At 37.9% G+C, this 19,487-nt stretch overlaps 1 protein-coding gene across 1 annotated transcript in view; it reads left to right on the top strand.

Annotated features, from left to right (window-relative positions):
• The window catches only part of eif2b3 (eukaryotic translation initiation factor 2B, subunit 3 gamma), a 38,354-nt gene that overhangs the window by 1,230 nt on the left and 17,637 nt on the right, over positions 1-19,487 (top strand). Inside the window, exons 2-5 of the mRNA XM_053330196.1 lie at positions 1,938-2,104; positions 6,713-6,870; positions 15,821-15,980; positions 16,331-16,442. Coding sequence (XP_053186171.1) covers positions 1,957-2,104; positions 6,713-6,870; positions 15,821-15,980; positions 16,331-16,442 — 578 coding nt within the window. The 5' untranslated portion in view covers positions 1,938-1,956. The remainder of the gene's footprint in view (positions 1-1,937; positions 2,105-6,712; positions 6,871-15,820; positions 15,981-16,330; positions 16,443-19,487) is intronic.

Genomic DNA, 19,487 nt, shown 5'->3' with positions numbered 1-19,487 from the left:
ATAGCCACCTTACAGGTCCAGCTTGTTGCACCCCTGAAAAACATTTCACAATGATCAAAGATCACGTCTGGTAAAGGTGGTCGAGGAAAATCACGCATTTGATGTTTTGGACACGTTTACGCCCGTGTATAGTAAATCATGTTGGAGCAACAGTGTGTAAAATAAAACTATTTGAAGTCGAAGGGATATCAAACAATCTTCATTTGTAGCCTATAGCACCAAATCACAACAAAGTCATCTCAAGGCACTTTACACATAGAGCAGGTCTAAACCGTACCCGTCAGGTTTCATTTTAAAGAGACCCAACATTTCCACATGAGCAAGCACTTGGCGACAGTGGCAAGAAAAAATTCCCTTTTAGCCTTGACCGGTTGGCAACAAATATAACAATCCTATCTGACTAAATAGCCACAGGAAACAAAAATGAACTTTTAGGCTCAATTTCATATTTGGTCATATTGCTTTCCTCACTCCACTACCCATCCAACCATTCAGTCCACACTTCCTCAAAACAACAAATGATGTGATGAATAATATTATAACTGAGTATGCCAATATGTGTTGATTTGTAACATTGGTCAAAAGTTGTAGAACACCCCAATTTTTCAAGCAGTTCAAGTCCAATGAATAGCTTGAAATGGTCAGAACTACCTTAGGAAAAAAGACAAAGATGCTTGAAAACATTTTGTCAATAACAAACTGGAAAAATTGGGGTGTTCTAAAACTTTTGACCGGTAGTGTATATAAGGGACATTATTTCCTTCAAAACAAGATTCAGCGCTCATCTGAAATAGTATTCGTTACTTCATGTAGATTTTGGAATATAAAATAAAGATATTTTATGAAAAGTTAAAAGTCTACCATGGGCTTAATTGGTACTATGGCACCATTTAAGCCCATGACTGCTTCAAATGAGCCCATGTCATGATTTATTAACATACTATTTCAAAAAATATTGATTTCAAAGAAAGAATTAAAAACAGAAACGTAACATGTTCTTAGACAGGTTGTTTAGCTTTAAGTGGCAATGTGAATTGATTTCATTGGCAATTACTCTATTACTATGCCTAATATATGGATGCTTGGATAATGTGACATGAGTCTGTGTATCTTCTCAGAAAGTACAACATACATATTGAAGTAACATTACGCAAGTCTGTTACGTTGTGAGTACCAGTGCTGCATTAAAATATTGTCATGAGTGCATTACCAAAATAGACACAGACACTTTAAAAGGCTGTTACTGCTCATATATATGTATATATATATATGTATTTAGTATTTTGGGGAGAATAGTTTAGGTTAATAAACCCTCTGTAACTATTTGTATGTATTGCCTGTAGATCTGTTTCATATTCCTATTTACCTCTCATTGTCTTCTTGTGTTGCTTTAATGCCATATTTTCTCCTTGGATCAATGAACTCTTATTATCTTATCTTACATAATGGTATTTTAATAGTCTTCCATATAATGCTAGAGGAAAAACCACTGCTCACAACAACAGACAAAAAGAGAGTTGCAGTACATGTAGCTGTTGTTGAAGTCCAGCATGTACAAAAATAGTTTTTGCACATCCACATCAATGAGAATGGAGGTCTATTCTTTTGAACCTCCATGCTCAGCAGATAAGACTTACATTCACCCACTTCTATGACTATGCCTCCTTCAATGTCCAATAGACATTCATCTTTTATGTCTTTCAACTTGTCAATGACAATGAGCGTCATTTACTTACATAGCTGCATTAGATTCCCACTTACTAATACTAAATCTGAGTACATCAGCAAAACCAAAATATACACACATACATACACATTATGTAACCTTGTATGTGGATACACACAACATATATTAATATGACTCATGGTCAGTTTCCTATACAGACTGTTGTATTTTATTTGACTTTAATTATCTGCCTATGTTCTCTATTTCTTAGCCATCCCTCAGCAGACATTATGGAGCTACAAGCGGTGTTGATGGCAGCTGGTGGGGGTTCTCGTATGACTGATCTGACATACAACACCCCCAAACCAATGCTGCCTGTTGGAAACAAGCCCCTCATGTGGTACCCGCTTAACCTGTTGGAGAGAGTCGGCTTTGAAGGTGAGAGCTTGATTTTTATACCTCCTTGCCAGCAACATTGTTTTAAGATTGTCCATCTGTCCATCCCATTCTCATGAACATGACATGTCAGGATCACCTTGAGAGTATTTCTTCAAATTTGGCACAAGTCTTCACTTGGACTCAAGGATGAACTGATTAGAATTTGGTGGTCACTGTGACCTTACAAAATAAATTTTTGGCCATAACATGCAGCCTGAGTCTTCCATAAAAGGCGTGCCTGCAGTTTTATGTTCCAACCGATCAAGAGCACACGATTCAACTGTCTGAAACTGCAGCTATATGGCCCTTTATGAAATAGTTTGGACACCTCTGGTCTAATAGGATACAATGATGAAGTGATGACATTTTATATCCAAAAGGTCAAAGGTCAACTTTATTGTGACATCATGATGTAGTACCAAAACTTGTGACCATATTTCACATGTGATTGGATACTGAACTGGTGACGCTTATCTTGGTGCCCGCCTTGAAACTGTGGTGATTGTTTAGATCTTTTGTGCTGTCGGGTTGAAGATGTGTATGAAGTAGGGATGGGCATTTGAAGAATATTCCTTGATCAATCACTTAGAAAATGAACAATCAATTATCAATGAATCATTATTTTTTTATCTTAAAAATGCTATGAAAATTCAAAATACAGTGTGTTGCTCTTCAGTTAAATCTGTATCCCAATAACTTATAGTCCAACAACAATCATCTTAGACAAGACAGTTAAAGTTCAATTGTTTAACTTTAACAAAAAAGATACACTGCGCTCCTAAAAGCAGCTGAGCCCAAGGACCACTTCACATATCAATCGCTACGGCGCTCTTAAACACAATTGAGCCTCTTTTAGAAACAATTCCAAAAAACAATCAAATCTAACAACTTAATCAAAAAATAATATTACTCAGGGCTGACAGTTTTTGCCAAAATGTAACTTTAAACAACTTCAAAATGCACCCAGCTGAGAGAGAAAGAGGGAGAGTAAGTGAGAGAGATGATGTTACTTCACAATTCTGCTTATTTAACTAGAGCCTCATAAAACAACAAGAATAACTCACCTAAAGGCCACAGTGGAGACTGTCCAATCCTAACAAAGTAAAATAACAGCAGCCTACTGATTCTTGTTGAGGAAGATTAGCATGTTAGCATGCTCAGTGGTCAGTCAGTCCAGCAGCTGAAAACACGTCACGCTCTGAAAGGACCGAAGTAGCCGGGAACCTATTACTAGCCCGGGGAACCTGGCCAAGGTGCAGGGTTTATAATGAACTAATGGGTTAGTCCTACGCCAAACTTCACCGTGACCTCTTCATGTTTACGTTTGATATCTACGGCAGCTCGTGGGTATCTTAGCCGTTTTCTCTGTCAAATATTGCCCCCTGTTGGTAAGATCTCTCATTGCTGCCACATAGTGACATGTATTGCATTGCTTCAAGACTTACACTACACTACACTACACTACGCAACACAGAAAAAAAACAAAAAAAACTACGCTGTGTAAGTCACGTGACTCCAGCCCTTCCATCAAGTCTGCGTTCACTCAAAGCGGAGCCATGAGCGAAGCTGATGCTGCCGACATGGAGGAGAGGAGCACAAACACAGAGCCAACAAATCAACTCGAGTAGCTTGTACCTAAACAGAATGCCATGTCCATTGTTTGGGCACATTTTGGGTTCAGTGCAGACAACATTGAATAGAAAGAAGTCAAGTGCAAATACTGCAGTAAAACTATTTCAGTGAGCCACGGTAACACCATCAGTTTGTTAAATAAACAAAGCAACTGTCACACGCATTTACAAATGCCACACAATATGCAAAGGATTCAAGAAGATGGAAAGAAATATCTGACGCCATTGCATAGTACATAGTGAAAGATATGGCTCCCATAGATACTGTGGAACATAAGGGGTTTAAACATCTCCTCAAAACCCTCGATAAAAGATGCATGGTGCCATTGCGAATTTTTTTTTCCCAAACTGCGCTGCCTACTTCAAAGTGTTTATTATATGTGTTACATCAGTCTGGACAGACATGGATGTAAACTGCAACTTGACTGGTTGGCGGAGGCATACAACTGAAAGGCGGTATACTTCTGATCTCTGTTACTATAGCAACTATATGTACCTCTCTTATTACTACTACTCTTGTCAGGTTCCTGTGATATTATAATTTATCAGGTGGTGTTTTATTAGTTTGAACAGTACAGTGGAACTAGACATCTGAAATCATTATGATACTTTCTCCTGTCATCACACAATGTCACATTTTGTTAATGCTATTCAAGAATAATCAGATAAATGATGGATAAAAGATTAATTTACAAGTACAACATCCTGTCAGCCAGGTTGGGCACTGTAACTTTTCCTTTTTACACAGAGTTAAGTGGGTTTGATGGTAGTGTGAGCTGTGAGACCTCCATCCATACTACGTGTCAGTGGCAGGGGCGGAAAGTGTTCCAGTAATGCTCTGGTATTCTTGGTTTCCACATAAAATGTAAAGAAGCAAAAATACAGCCTTGTGTAAGTTTATGTGGCCCACTTGGAAAACTAGGAATGAAAGATGTGCAAACTTCATTTCAGCATTAATGTGGAAAAGAAAACTATTAAGGGAAAAAAAGCATGTACTCAAACATAAAGACTATGGCTGTTAGTGGTTTAAATGTTTAGATTTGTCACTATAAGACCACCAGGGGATCCCTTAAGAAATTCTACAAAACTTGGGACCCATTTCTTTCTTATGCACAACATCTACTGTCATCCAATACCCCTGTCTGATTAGATTTATTTGAATTTTCTTTTTCTTTTTTTAAATTTCTTTTCTTTTTCTTTTTCTTTGTATTGTTATTTATTTAATTTATTTATTCATTCATTTATTTTCTTCTTATTATTGTTATTATTATTTATTTTATTTTATTTATTTATTTTACTTTTCTTCTCCTTCTTTGACCCATGTCAATTTGTGTTGGTTGTAATTAATAGGACACACTGGGACTAGGAGTTGGGTGAGGGTATAGGAGGGGTGAGTCGGTGGAGGGGTTGATCAATAAACACACTTGAAAAAAAAGAAAAAAAAAGAAATGATCATACAAACTACAATACAAATTTTGACTTGTCAAAAAAATACACCCAAGTAATTTGTGTCAATCTGAACCTATTGTTTATTGTGATGTTAAAGTCGCAGGGCAACCAGAGACCGACACACTGTAGCTCTACGGGCAATTTGTTGTGATAAATTGCAGAATGTAATGATACAGCTAGTCCACATTTCCTCCACTTTCCTGTACAGCTTTGACACACATGCAGGCCTATAATGTGATTCTTAAAGAGAGATTTTCAACATCTGGACTGTAACTGACAGCATTTTCTTCTATAAATAAGTCAATCGTAAAGTTTGTCACTGGTGTTGAAACATATTGAAAATAAAATAAAAGGAATCGTTTAATTCAAAACAATATGTGCAAAGTTACTATATTATAATAAAAACTAATCTTAATACTTTTCTCCCACTCATGGTTAGTGGCAGTCATGCTGTTTGGTGCTTGGAAAAATGCACCGCTCATTTATTTTATTTAGTATTAAGTTTACAACTGTTCTGTTTTTTTCTAGACGTACTTTCACCAGCTTGTCAGCACATCATCAGCCATTGTCAGGTGTGCATTTCCTGTCTAGATTTACAATCCAGACTTTTACTTCTTGTGCTGCAGCATTCAGAAGTGGTCCAGAAAACTCCAGGCTAATAAAGGGATTTGTTGCAGTGTGCTGGTCTTGCCAGTAAACAGGGTTGTTCATTATAAAGACCTGTAGCTCGTCACTACCCTAAATAAAACTATGTTTCTATACATAATCGTCCTGTGTGGCCAGCAGTTTATGGTGTGCAGCCAGTTAGCCAAAGCCCTGCAATTTGGTTTTACTAGGCTGACACAGCTATAGTGAGCGAATGCCTGGTAGAAAACATTTTATGCAGACAAGCCTAATGAAACCAGACGGACATTGCTATATTTTAGATTCATGAAGTGGCCCTGGTTTATGTTATTATCAACTTCATAAAGAGTGGAGCAGTGGTCATAACTTAATTTAAGGTTTTGTGATGTGTAATAGTCAAGCAGGCATCTCATTTTTTTAGACTTTATATTGATTAAGACATTTCTCTTTGCATACAATGTTATCAGCTTTGTTTGAACACAAATAGGAATCTAGGTTTGGGTAAAAGGACCAGATGATCTTTCCTATTGAATAAATTATTGCTGAGAAAAGACCATTATCTTTTTAATTATTATTTTTTGTTTTCTTCCAAATGCATTTGTAAGATACTTTTAAAATATAGTGAACAGAAGTCTATGATTGTACTAAATGGCTTGTTTTTACTTCCAGAATGAATCATTGATGCATTTATTAGGGATGTGTGTGTGGAAATAACAATATCATTCTAGATAAAATGACACATAGGTTCAGTAGCAAAAAAAGGGATTGTGTTAACTTTAAACTACAAAGTAAATAGCACAGTAGAAACATACAGTATCTTCAAGTTCTTTTTAAGTTCTCAACATTTTTCAGGTTATTTTCTGTATACAAAGTCTCATACTCCCATGCTTTAAACTGTTTTCAGAGGTCATTGTGATCACCACCAAAGAAGTCCAGAAGATGATGAGCACAGACCCAAAAATGAAGCTGGAGACAAAGATGAAACTTGATGTAGTTTGTATTCAGGAAGATGGAGACATGGGTACCGCAGACGCTCTCAGACACATCCAGCAGAAGATCAAGGTAAGTGTGTTTTTGTTTCGACCCAGGGGGACTGATCATTTTCTACGTAGGGACACATACAGTATATATGTTTCAGATAAAGCTCAGCACAAAAAACATTAATCTTAGAGAGAGTGTACCTCTTAAAATATGATATGATCTTAAGTGAATAAAAATGTATTCAAAGGGGAGTTTAATTCCCACTGGTGTATACAAAACAATGATGCGTGGGGTAAAACCTTATTTTGTGGATAATAAAATTCCATACTGGTATTGCTAAGGAGAAGTCTCAAGGAGTCAGTGACAAGAAACATTTAGGTAGATTTATGTGGTCTGTTTATTGCATCCATTTAAATAGAGTCATGTTTCTAATTACACATATATACATATAATCACATAATGACCAAAACAGAAGCAGAAGTTTTACATTCATAATCAACATTTATGCACTCAGCTTGATTACCATGACGACACAGGTAATTACAGTGTTTTTAAAATGGTTTGCTGTAACCCTTCTGCTCCAATATCCTGTGTTTTAAATGTGTTTTTTCTCTTTTGTTAATATCCTGAGTAATTGTTAGATGAATTCACGTTCCATTTTAGTCCACTTTGTTAACTGCAATAGTATTTTACACATAGCAATTGAACCCACCACTGTGCCACTTGTCTTTTTTTTATCAAATAGTCTGTTCCCTCTGACCAAAGACACCAACTGAAATCACACTGTTCTGAAGAAATGAGAAAAGTTATTTAGAAGATAGAATATTCCAGCACTACTATTTAAATAAAGTTGACTTTTTTTTAAGTATGATAACCTTCCTTGGGTATAGCTTTAATATGTGGTGGAAGGCGAGACACTGCATAATACCAGTTGCTAGTGAACTGTAAGTTAAAGTTTCATAATGGCCGGGACTGTTTTTTTTGTGTGTGTAATATCAACCCCCAGAAAAGTTGCAGAAAGAGATGGAGACACAGAAGAAACATAGCAGAGATTGTGGGGGAGGTTTAGGTGGGCGTTTTGTGTGTACTGCTCGGTGACCACTGATCCGTGCCTTTCCCTCCCCCGGATGGCCAAGGCTGCTGAAGTGCCTCATTTCATCTTTTCAAAATACACACAAACATGCACTGGCACACACATGCTCAGATGGTATCCCTGACCCCAACCCCAATTTCCAGACCCCCTCTGTATCCTGCCTGCTGATCCCTCCATCCCCTCCCTTCATCCGATTCTCTCTAAACAGATGAGGTCATGGTTAAGACTTAAACTCCCTGTGCTGCCAGTTTACCCGGTGCGCCATTTATTCTCATCCTGTAGTCCAGCACATCTGTGCAACATTTGTGTTTGGGTATGTGAGGGTATACGTCGTCCGTCTGTATTTGCAATGGTTCTAACTGACCTCCTGGGACAAAGAAGATGTGTTTGTATGAGGTTTTGTGTAGTTTACAATTGTTTAACTCTGAATTTCGAACGCAATTGCTCTTGTTTACTGTTTGACTATCAATGATTGTCATATAGTTGGCTGTCTATAGAAAACTGTAGTTTACAGCCAAATTATTGTCTAATTATTGCATCCTGTTTGGTTTCTCTTCGTATTCTAGGAGTGAGTGAAATATTGATTAACTTGAGAGTTGTTGTTTTTATCTCTACAACTCTAATAGATTTTGAGTACCCAAAAGCATATGTATGTCATAGACTGTACCGATGGAACAAAAAAAAGTCTTGGCTTGTAAACACACAATTAAATGCTAATTAGGACTGCAACTAAGGATTATTTTTGTTAATTATTTTCTCGAGTAATTGATTACTGGTTTGGTCTATAAATTGTCAGAAAATGTTGACTTCCTCAAACATCTTCTTTTGTCCCAATCAGCAGTCCACAACACAAAGATATTCAGTTTATTATGATTGAAGACTAAATAAACCAGAAAATATTCACATTTGAGAAGCTGGAATCAGAGTATTTGTATATTTTTTCTTTAAAGAAATTTCTCAAAATGAATAATTAGTTACCAAAATAGTTGCTAGTTAGTCTTCTGACGCTCAACTAATGGTTGCAGCACTACTGCTAATTGTACAACAATGTATTAATCCAGGATGATACCACCACAACCTCAGCAATGGCCACGAATCTCATGCATGCCACTAAATTCTGCACACTACTCCTTTTAAGACTACTGCATCAAACATACATTTGTACAAGTCTTCACAGTGAAATCAGCTGGCTTTGCTTTCGAAAACATATTTAAAGACTTAAAATGCCAAATTTGTTGTGATGAGTGACTTTAATATTTTTTTTTCTCTGGCATTTGAATGGGTCCATACAGATTCTTATAATTCGCTCTGCTTAAGAGTCCTTTATTAAATACATAGTATAACCACACACACACACACACACACACACACACACACACACATACATACATACACACATACATACATACATACATACACACACACACACACACACACACACACACACACACACATACACACACACACACACATACATACATACATACATACATACATACATACACACACACACACACACATACATACATACATACATACACATACATACATACATACATACACACACATACATACATACATACACACACACACACACACATACACATACACATACACATACACACACACACACACACACACACACACACACACACACACACACACACACACACACACACACACACACTCACACACACACACTTAAACAAGACGAGCTCCAGCATGCTCCCATTGAGAATAGTCGAGTTCCTAATCCTTTGAGCAGCCAGTGAGATTAGAGGCATTGAGTTACACACACTCACACACTGGAGGGTGATGAGTGAAGGACCGTAACCAAGGCTTGCCAAATCCCAGTACAGAAATCACTCAAACTGTCAAACTGATGCAAGAGTACAGTATAGACACACACATTCACTCATCTCTTTACACAAACATTCTCCCATGAGGGGATTTGGTGTAACCTATCAAACAAAATACTTACAGGAATGAGTGTACATTCTGGGTGAGCCGACTAGGTCATTCCTCTTGATTATTGAAAAGAGAGATTACATGCGGCATATTTTATTTTGTTTAGTCTTAGTTCAAACGGTGAAGTAACACAAAAGTGGTTGGATACGCCTGATTATTGCCCTGGTCTTTCACAGTAAGCCAAACTAGTGAAAGGAGTACTTTACATGCACTTTTCTCTTTGTATGGTATAAGCTCCTTTGACGTTTTCATTATCATTGAGGTTTAATCACCTGGCAGAATGAGCGTCTGCAAGCTAAAATAACTATATATACATCGAAGTTGCTGATTCAAAAGCTCACCTTTCGTCTACATATGTTAGTAAACCTTTAAGCCACATGATAAATAGGTGAAGAGAGACGTATGAGAGATGGAGCTGAGGCTTTTTATGCGAGGGGTTTATATAGTAAATATGTAGCTGGATTTAAAAAATGGAGGGAACAAGCATACCTATTCAAGTGTGGTGCTGGCCTGCAGGCAGACAAAAAAAAAAAAAAGAAGGAAATCTGCACACTCATAACTCAGATGAATTTATTGTCATGGATGAAGATCAATGTTTCCGCTAACCACTGCCTCCTGCAAACTGCCTTCTTATCCTGAAGATAGATTGCTTAAATGTTGATTTTCATCTGTTAAATCAATTAATCTGAGTTATGTGCGTGTGGCTTTGACACTTAAAAATATATATAGTTGGAGCCAGCAGACAGTTAGCTTAGCTTAGCATAAAGACTGGAATCCATATAAAAATACAAAATATCAGGACGTCACTGGCCTGGCTAAGAAATAGTTTCAGCATGCTGTTAAACCACAAATGATCCTTTTAACTATTTTTTTGTACAGAAGACAAATGATATATAACTTAGCATCATCATTAATAATTTGAATAGGGGTCCAGTAACGTAGCAGTGGTGCCAACACATAGGGGTAGAGGGAAAAAAACATAGTCTTTGTAAATGGGGCTCCACGTGACATAATCCCACAAAGTGGGATATTGTGATATATATATATATATTGTGAACAGTGATATTGGCCAGTCTAACATGCAGACATTGTACATTTGTGGTAGAAATGCTGTATTTTTCACAAAGAAAGATACAATAATTACCACCGTGTTCATTTTCCAGAGTTGTAAAATCTTGTCTCAGAGTCATATAAACAACTGTGCAGTTACTTGACATCTATTAAGCTTTCAAAGTCATGAATTCATCACTCACACTGGACATCCTGGATTGTATTTTATATCTCGCTGGTACCTGAAGCAACTCGCCCTCAGCCCAGCCACTTACTTTGTTTCAAGTCCCAATCCACTCAAAAATGTGTTTCTTCTTGTTCCTTAAGTTGATTATTTGAGCGTCACACTGCTGAAAAGTAGGAAGTTTCTCTGTGCTCACTTAAAACTTAAAGACAGTTGGGCTCCACTATTCAATCTACATATGTGTGATGTGGAAACTTGAAGCTTCCAGTGCACATACACTGACTTATCAGTGTTGTAGGAGACCTCTTGTGTCCTGCAGTTAAACTTTGAAAGTGAAGGCATTGTAGTTTTTAATGAGGGAGAAGAAGGACATGTAATTTTTTTAGTGTAATACTTTTTTTGTGGAAAGATCATATCAGAAACAAATGATTGTTCCAAGCAGAATAGTTTTATATGTCTGAATACATGTCTGGAGGGGATCCTTAAATGCAGGGCTGTTTTCTGTCTGAAAGCCTGCAGTCAACACCTTCAAGCAGTTTTCTAGGGTGGTCTGATTTTCCTATATTCATTGAAGCTATTAACTATTTTGCAAGTAGTTAACGGGTGTTTTGTGTGAGGTTGTGGGCTAGAAGTAGCAGATCATGCTTTTAAATAAAGTAATCAGTGAGAGTCAGTCACTGGCCGTTATGGACCAGCCAACCACAAAAATGAGCAGCAAACAACCAAATAAAGCATAAAACTGCAGATTTCTGTGTTTATTTGCATTGAATTTAGCAACAGTATCAGATATTTTATGTTTTTCTCTCATGATACTAGTTGCCAGTGATGTTTAATAGAGCTTTAAGTTTATTTTTATTTATTTATGTGTATTAGTGATAGCTGGTGTATTTAAGTGATGGAAAGTTCAGTAGACTGAAGATAGAAATATTCACACAATAATCACAGTATTTGATAATGGTGAACAAATAAAGTTTCCAAGTATCCTTAAAATGGGTCAAGATTGTGTAAGCAGTAGTTTTGCATTGATGTCGGCTACACTTGGATGTGTGTGTGTGTATGTGTGTCAGTGTCAGTGTGTGTGGTCCTGACCTGTCCAGATATCCTCGCTGTTGAAAGGCCAAAGTGTGTCTGTCTCTCCAGCTGACTCCACTCTGCTGTCGCCTGAGTGTGTGGGGATTGTACAGCCACATATTTTTGCGTGTGTGTGTTCGCTATGGGTGTCCAATGTGGCTCTAAAGTAACATCAACATTTTTAAGGTATTTCTGTGATAATTCTTGACAATATGACAGTATACTGAAATATTTTTAATTTATTACATTCAAAGACATACAATTGTAACAAAATAAGAGTTAAAGCTTTATATGTAATCATAAATATAGCAGTTTGCCTTCAGATATTCAGTAAAAATGAAACAAAAATTGTCTCTCCATATTAGAATTTGTAAACAGTTTAATTTGTCTGCTTGGTTTAGACTTCAGAATACCTGTTAAGATCTGCTCTGCTATGCAGGATTTTTGGCCCCCCTCTTACTCAACCGTCTGCTTCTGCTTGAGGTGGTGAAATAAGTTTGTTGCCCCCTTTCGTTGTGATAGACTTCTTGCACTTCTTACATATTACTATGGTTTGTTGTACATCTGTTTTTTTTTGGAACCAGACCACCATGGAGCCAGTAGCAATGTTACCTTTGCTTTCAGCCATGTTTGTTGTTGCTATGCCCAACAACATGTCAGTATATCACCATTATCATGATAGGAATTTTTTTTCATTTTAAAAATTACACCGGTATTATAAATTACACCACAAACATAATGGCATGGCACACCCCTAGTGCCATACGAATACATGTGTGTGCACATACGAAAGGTTGAAAGCACTCAGAGTCTTCATGTCTGTAGATCTCCTGCCGTCACCTCCAGTTTTGCTGTGGCAACTTCCTGTCAGCGGGTCCACACCAGGTTATGCTCAGAGTTACCTCTAGGTCAACTACGTGACCCTTAACTTCACTGATGCCACCCCATGCACACACACACACACACACACACGCACGCACGCACGCACGCACACACAAACATAACACAACTCAGCAAACCATTCAACTACAGTACACATAATAAACCATAATAATAAAAGCATGTGAATTGTTTTATACTTTTTAGTCTCCCCAAACATTACTCTCTCAGTGTTAGCATTATATTGTCATATTTAGCAGAATAAAGCAGTTTGAGGTGTGTTATTCTAAAAGTCAGAAAAGATGAAAGATGTTTAGTGCTGTGTTTTAGGATTTCTTCATTTTCTTGATTTATTGTTCATTAGGCGGAACTGTCAAGATTCAACTTATACATACAACGTATATGGCACATGTAGCATGTATTTTTGATGAGAATGCAATAAATTTTGCCAGTATATCTTGTTCATGACAGGCAGACGTTTACTCTGGCATTTCCTCCCGTCCTCCCCTATCTCCTCAGTCTGTCCTGCATCCCTCCATCCATCTTTGCCTTTTTATACTACCAATGTGTCCTCCTTTTTCTTCCCTCTTTTTTTGACAGCGGTTGTTGATTCTTCGCTCCTCTTTCTTGACATCTTTAATGCTGCCCGCCCTTCTCTCGCTCTTTCTTTTCCTCTTTTCCCCCCCATCAAAGAGAGTAAAGATATCTCTGTCATTAAGGCTGCTGGCGCTAATGGTGGGATTAGTCCTTACGCTGACAGCCCACATCACTGGACAGACAGATGGATACCGCACACAGACACACAAATGTGGGCACATGTAACACACATGTAAACACACTCAGCTCACACAGACATGCATGTCAGTGGAGGCCAGTTAAAATGACTGATGTAGGTTTCTCTCTCCGTATCGCTGATGCTTGTGTAACTGATATCTAAATGGAATTCACAAGCAGTGTATTGATATACAGTTTAAACCTATATTGGTTTACACATCATTGCACGGTTGGGATACTGAAAATAGTTTAAGATTATTCACTTTATGTCCCGTTTTTAAAAAATCATGTATCATTAGTTTGAGGGTTTTTTTCTTTCCATCAAAGTTTATTTTGTCTTTTTAGTTTTTGAAATCAAGCACCAAGATCCTTGTTTTCTTTGCGTCAGCCTGATGATAGAGCAGTGCTGTTGTTGGATCATAAGAAAGCTCAAAGCTGAACCAACCCAGCTTGTTATACGGATAGAGAGGAAGGTTGGATGTTATTTATGTGTTATAGTGTCCATACTGCCAGGAGTATGATAGAAATATGAACCAAGCCTAGATAAATATTTTGGATGTTAGCAAAGTTAGAGGTGGTCTTGATTTATGTTCCCCTTCTTATTTTTAGCCATGCTCACAGCATGGCTCTTGAGATGGTAATGTTGGTCAGTCAGTCCGCAACTATGGTGCAGACTGAAATATTTCAACAGTATTCGACTAGTGTGAAATTTTGTACATGAATGAACTCCAGAGGATTACATTTTAACATGCGAGACTTTCTCCCACTCTCTCACCACTGTTAGGGTGACATTTGTGTTCCAAGTTGAAATTTCTTCTCAACTATTGGATTGGATCATGAAACTTGCACCAAATAGCACCAGCAAGTTTTCACTTACTCAGGGAAATATCTCTACATCTACAGTACTGGATGGATTGGTTCAGAACTTTTTTTTGTACCGACATTCACGATTATCACAACATGAATCCTACTAACTCTGGTGAAGCCCTAAAATTTTCATTCATGCACATTTTACTGTTTCTGTCGTTGAAGTTAAAAGTATAGCTCATAAATACAATCTGTTAACCAGCAGTCATCTCCAAGCTGCAGCTAAAGTCTCTATTTTATAATCATCATCTGATAAAATGCAGGTTAATGACAGCAGCTTGCTTTGTATTGTCATTTAAAATGAATGATAAGAGTCATGTAGAGGGGCGAACCCCCTGCAGGACCATATGAAAATACAGATGATTGCCCAACACTAATGAACTGAAGTTGGATCAATTTTAATCAGAACACAACTCATGCGCAAACTTTTTCTAATGGAGTTCCTCGTTAAACAACAGAGATTAGACCAGCTGAAGAGAAACAGACAAAAAACCAATAAAAGCAAACAGGATTTATTACTTACAGTCAGAAAACTTTAAGTCATGTAAATATAGACCCTGTGTCCAAGTGTGTATGGGTGTGTGTGTGCATGCACGCTCAATGTTAAATTTGGGAGAATACACTAGTGTTGACCAAGAACAGTTACTCCCCTCTCTCTCTGTGTCTGTATTACTGTTTCAAAATCCTGCCGAGTGGGCCAATTTCTGTTGTGAATACTGAAAATAACACAGTCTAAGCTCTCGTGTCCTGAGGTGTTTATGTGGAGCATTGTCTCCTCATATATTTATTCATAGTCTACATGCATGCTGAGATCACTGTCATGAGTATGCAAACCTCAATTTATAAACATAAGTCACACTTTGAACTATGCCATGCATCTCTGTCTTTGTGAGTGTGGGTGTGTGGAGGTGACACTAGAAATAGCTCTAAAATCACAACAGATGGGGAGACTTTGTTCCAAAATAGACTACAAGCTAGAAACCTGAAATCTCTGTGCTTGGAGTAAGTAAACTAAGCCAATCAAAACACATCAGGTCCAGTATGTTATGGTCATTTTGTCGTACCTTACTATTACACTGTGAAATAAACAGGCTGGTTTGGATATCAGACTTACTTGACTCTTTCTTTACAACCTCCCTCCTCAGACGGACATCCTGGTGGTGAGTTGTGACCTGATTACAGACGTGGCACTTCACGAGGTGGTCGATCTGTTCAGAGCCCACAATGCAACACTGTCCATGCTGATGAGCAAAGCCCATGAATTCACAGAGACGGTCCCAGGCCAGAAGGGCAAGAAAAAAACAGGTAACAGAAAATGAATCGTCGACTACTGCGATAATTGATTAATTGCTTCAAAAACATTAAACACGCTGTTTTAAATTGAATATCTTTGGCTTTTTAGGTTGTGGACTGTCAGTCAAACAACACAAGTCATTCAAAAAAAATCTATTAAATGATTCCTTATTAAAATAACCAAAAATGAATACATAATGAAAATAGTTGTTAGTTGGAACCCTATTAGTTAGTCAAAAAAGAAAACAAGCATGTAACATCTTTTGAACTCAACAAAAGTGTGGTAGAAAATTGCTGAATTTGCACTTATTGTTTGTGTCTGTCAGTTAGTTAAATTACAAATTGTGTATTTTTCTCCCCAGCTGAGCAAAGAGATTTTGTGGGCGTGGATCAGTCAGGGAAGAGGCTGCTGTTCATGGCCAATGAAGCAGATCTGGAGGACGGGCTATCTATCAGGAAATCCATTATGAGGAAGTAAGTAAAAGGGACAAAACAAATATGACAAAATGTTTTCTAATTGATACAATAGTATAATAATTTGATAGTATATGGTATAGTAAGTATATGGGACCTATAGTATGCAGGATGTATTAGTAATAAGTGGACGTTATGATAATGTCTGATGTTCAGTGAATAATAGCATGCTGTCACATGTTTGGTTTCTAATCAGAGTCATTGTTTTTAAGGCTAAAGGGTCTGTGAGGGTGTGTGGGATTTTTGTTACAGGAAGAGTACTCTAGGTAGGTTTTCATTTCTGAGTCCTAAAATGCATGTATGTGTGAGAGCGGGTGTTTTGGGAGCTCGTAAATACTTCATGGAGCCAAAGCCACTGTAAATTCTGGCCAATAAGAGGGGGGCTGGAGCAGCTGCTTGCATGCACAGGGAAATATTCAGCCACACACACACACATACACACACATTACACACATTCACACACTCACATATGTATATGTATATTCATGTATATATATGTATATACACACATATATATATATACACATAGACGGGTGACAAATGCTCTGTGGCATGTATGAGAATGCTAACCAGGCCCACTTGATTCTGATTTTGTATGAAGATGACAAGTGGAAGAGATGATTGAAAGATGGTTCATAGTTGGGGCAGGAGCTTCAAGTCACAAAGACTGCTTAGCTGACTGGTGTTTCAATAGGAACTGTGACTGAAGTGACATCTGCGTTTAGATCTGTCAGAAATTCATCTGTAAACAGGATCGGAAATGACTGTGATGCTTGTGCATTAGAGCGATATATGAGGAAAAACAGAAGGGCAGGTGACTGTAAATGTCAATGTAGGCCGTCATCAGACTGTGTCAGCAAGGACAGTCCGTTGACAATTACATAGGGAGGGATCTTATAGTAGGGTTGCAGTGCGTAAACCCCTCATTACAAAGATGAATGCACATTTGAGAGTTCAGTGGTGCAAAAACCATAGGCACTGGTCTGCAGAGATGTGGAAAAACGTTCATCATTCACCATATTCTTGATGTACATGTGTGGCTTGCGCCAAGAGAACGGTACAGCCTTAAAGGCTTGACCCCTATAGTGAGGGGATCCGGTGGTTCAGGCATGGTTTGGGTCAACTTGTCCCCTTTAAGGGAATGGTCTCTGCCAAGGCACATTGAAGCTGTTCTGGTGGGGCCTTAGTGTTATGTTGTTTTGATGATGGTAGTGGAGAGTCTAAAATCTATCATAGGTGTTCAATTGGGTTGAGATCTGGTGACTGTGGAGGCCATGGCATATGATTCACATCATTTTCATACTCATCAGACCTTATAGATGGGGGCATTGTCATCATTGAAGAGACCTCTCCCATTATGATAGAAATGTTTCATCATAGGATGAAGGTGATCAATCAGAACAACTTTGAATTGATTAGCAGTGTGTGGACCCAAACCATGCCAGCAAAACAGCCCAGCAGGGCCACCAGATACCCTCAGTGGAGGGGTCAAGCTTCAAACCTGTACAGCTCTCTTGGTGCACGCCACACATGCAGTCTGTCGCCCACTTGTCGAGAATATGGTGGTGATGACTCATCTGACCATATGGTTTTTGAACCACAGAACTCTCAAATGTGCATTCATCTTTTTAATGAGGGGTTTATGCACTGCAACCCTACTGTAATATCCCTCTATATAATTGTCAACGGACTGTTTTTCTCAGTCACCAGAGGAAGAGTTGCTCTTCTGTTTTTCCTTACATGTCGCACTAATGCACACACATCACAGTCATCAAACCTGTGTTGTCAACCACAATGTCTGACCCTGTTTAGTGATGTCTTTCCTTTAGATCTAAATGCAGATGTCACTGTAGTCACTGTTCTTATTGAAATACCAGCAACCTTTGTGTCTGAAGCTCCTGCCCCAACAATAAACCCTCTTTAAAAGTCATCTAATACAAAATCACAAATAACTGAGCCTGCTCAGAATTTTTATACACGCCACAGAGCATGATTGGATGTTAATGTACCATGCAGTGCACCTGTGTGAAAGCATCTGCATCTGTTTCTCCATTCATTTATTCTGGTTTTTCCATAAATTTGTCTGCATATACATTGTATAGGTACTGGGTTTCTTTGATATTATTATACAGTGCTTGGGTCAATAGTGGCAGTAATATTTGCATATATAAAACAGATAATATAAACACACTGGATGAAAATATTGCAAATATTGGGCATGTGTATTTGAATTTTTATTATTGCTTCTAAAATATTTTTTTCATGAATTGTATAAAAAATAGTGGAGCATTAGATAATAGAAAAGGTTTGATATTCCAAGGTCTTAAATTTGACATTATTTTTACTGGAAGCATGTCATATCATATACACAGATATTACCACTGATTCATAAACAAAAAATAAATATGTACAATGGTCAAGGGTGGGATATTGAAACTGAATGATGAAACACACGGTACCTGAACGTGATTAGAAAAAACGTTTCTTCCACTTGTCTCCTTCCGCTCTCTTTCATCAAAAAATATTTTCTACTATTTTCCAGCTTTCTCGTCTCCCTTCCTTTCAACCCTCTCCCTCTCTTGACCGGGTTGCAGTATAACTAGAGTGACTCAGGAGGATTGCTTGGTCACACATATTTTACAACCAGATGCTGAAAGCCATAAATCAAACTGTGTGTGTGTTCGTCTGTGTTAAGGTATTTTATTCAAAAGCATAAAAACACATGTGCGTGCACACACAGACACGCTCTGTGGGTGTTTGTCAAATGTATTTATTCATATATTTCCCAGGTGTGTGTCTCTTTGTGTGTGTGTCTGTGTGTCTGTCATGGCCTTCAAGTGAATTTATGGGAACACCCAGCATGTGACATCACTGTTTGTCACCTGCAGAAAGGCAGGAGAGAGAGCAGGGGATAACTGGGCTGTGGCAAAATGTGTGTATGTGTGGCTATGTGTATAAATTAATGAGTGTGTGAATGACAGAGTGTTACGATATGAACAGGTGCCTTTAAAAGTCTTGGACAGTATGGTAACAAACAGGCATAAC

The sequence above is a fragment of the Scomber japonicus genome, chromosome 12, assembly GCF_027409825.1.
Source record: "Scomber japonicus isolate fScoJap1 chromosome 12, fScoJap1.pri, whole genome shotgun sequence".
Taxonomy (NCBI): Eukaryota; Metazoa; Chordata; class Actinopteri; order Scombriformes; family Scombridae; genus Scomber; species Scomber japonicus.
This window is presented reverse-complemented; position numbering and strand designations above follow the sequence as displayed.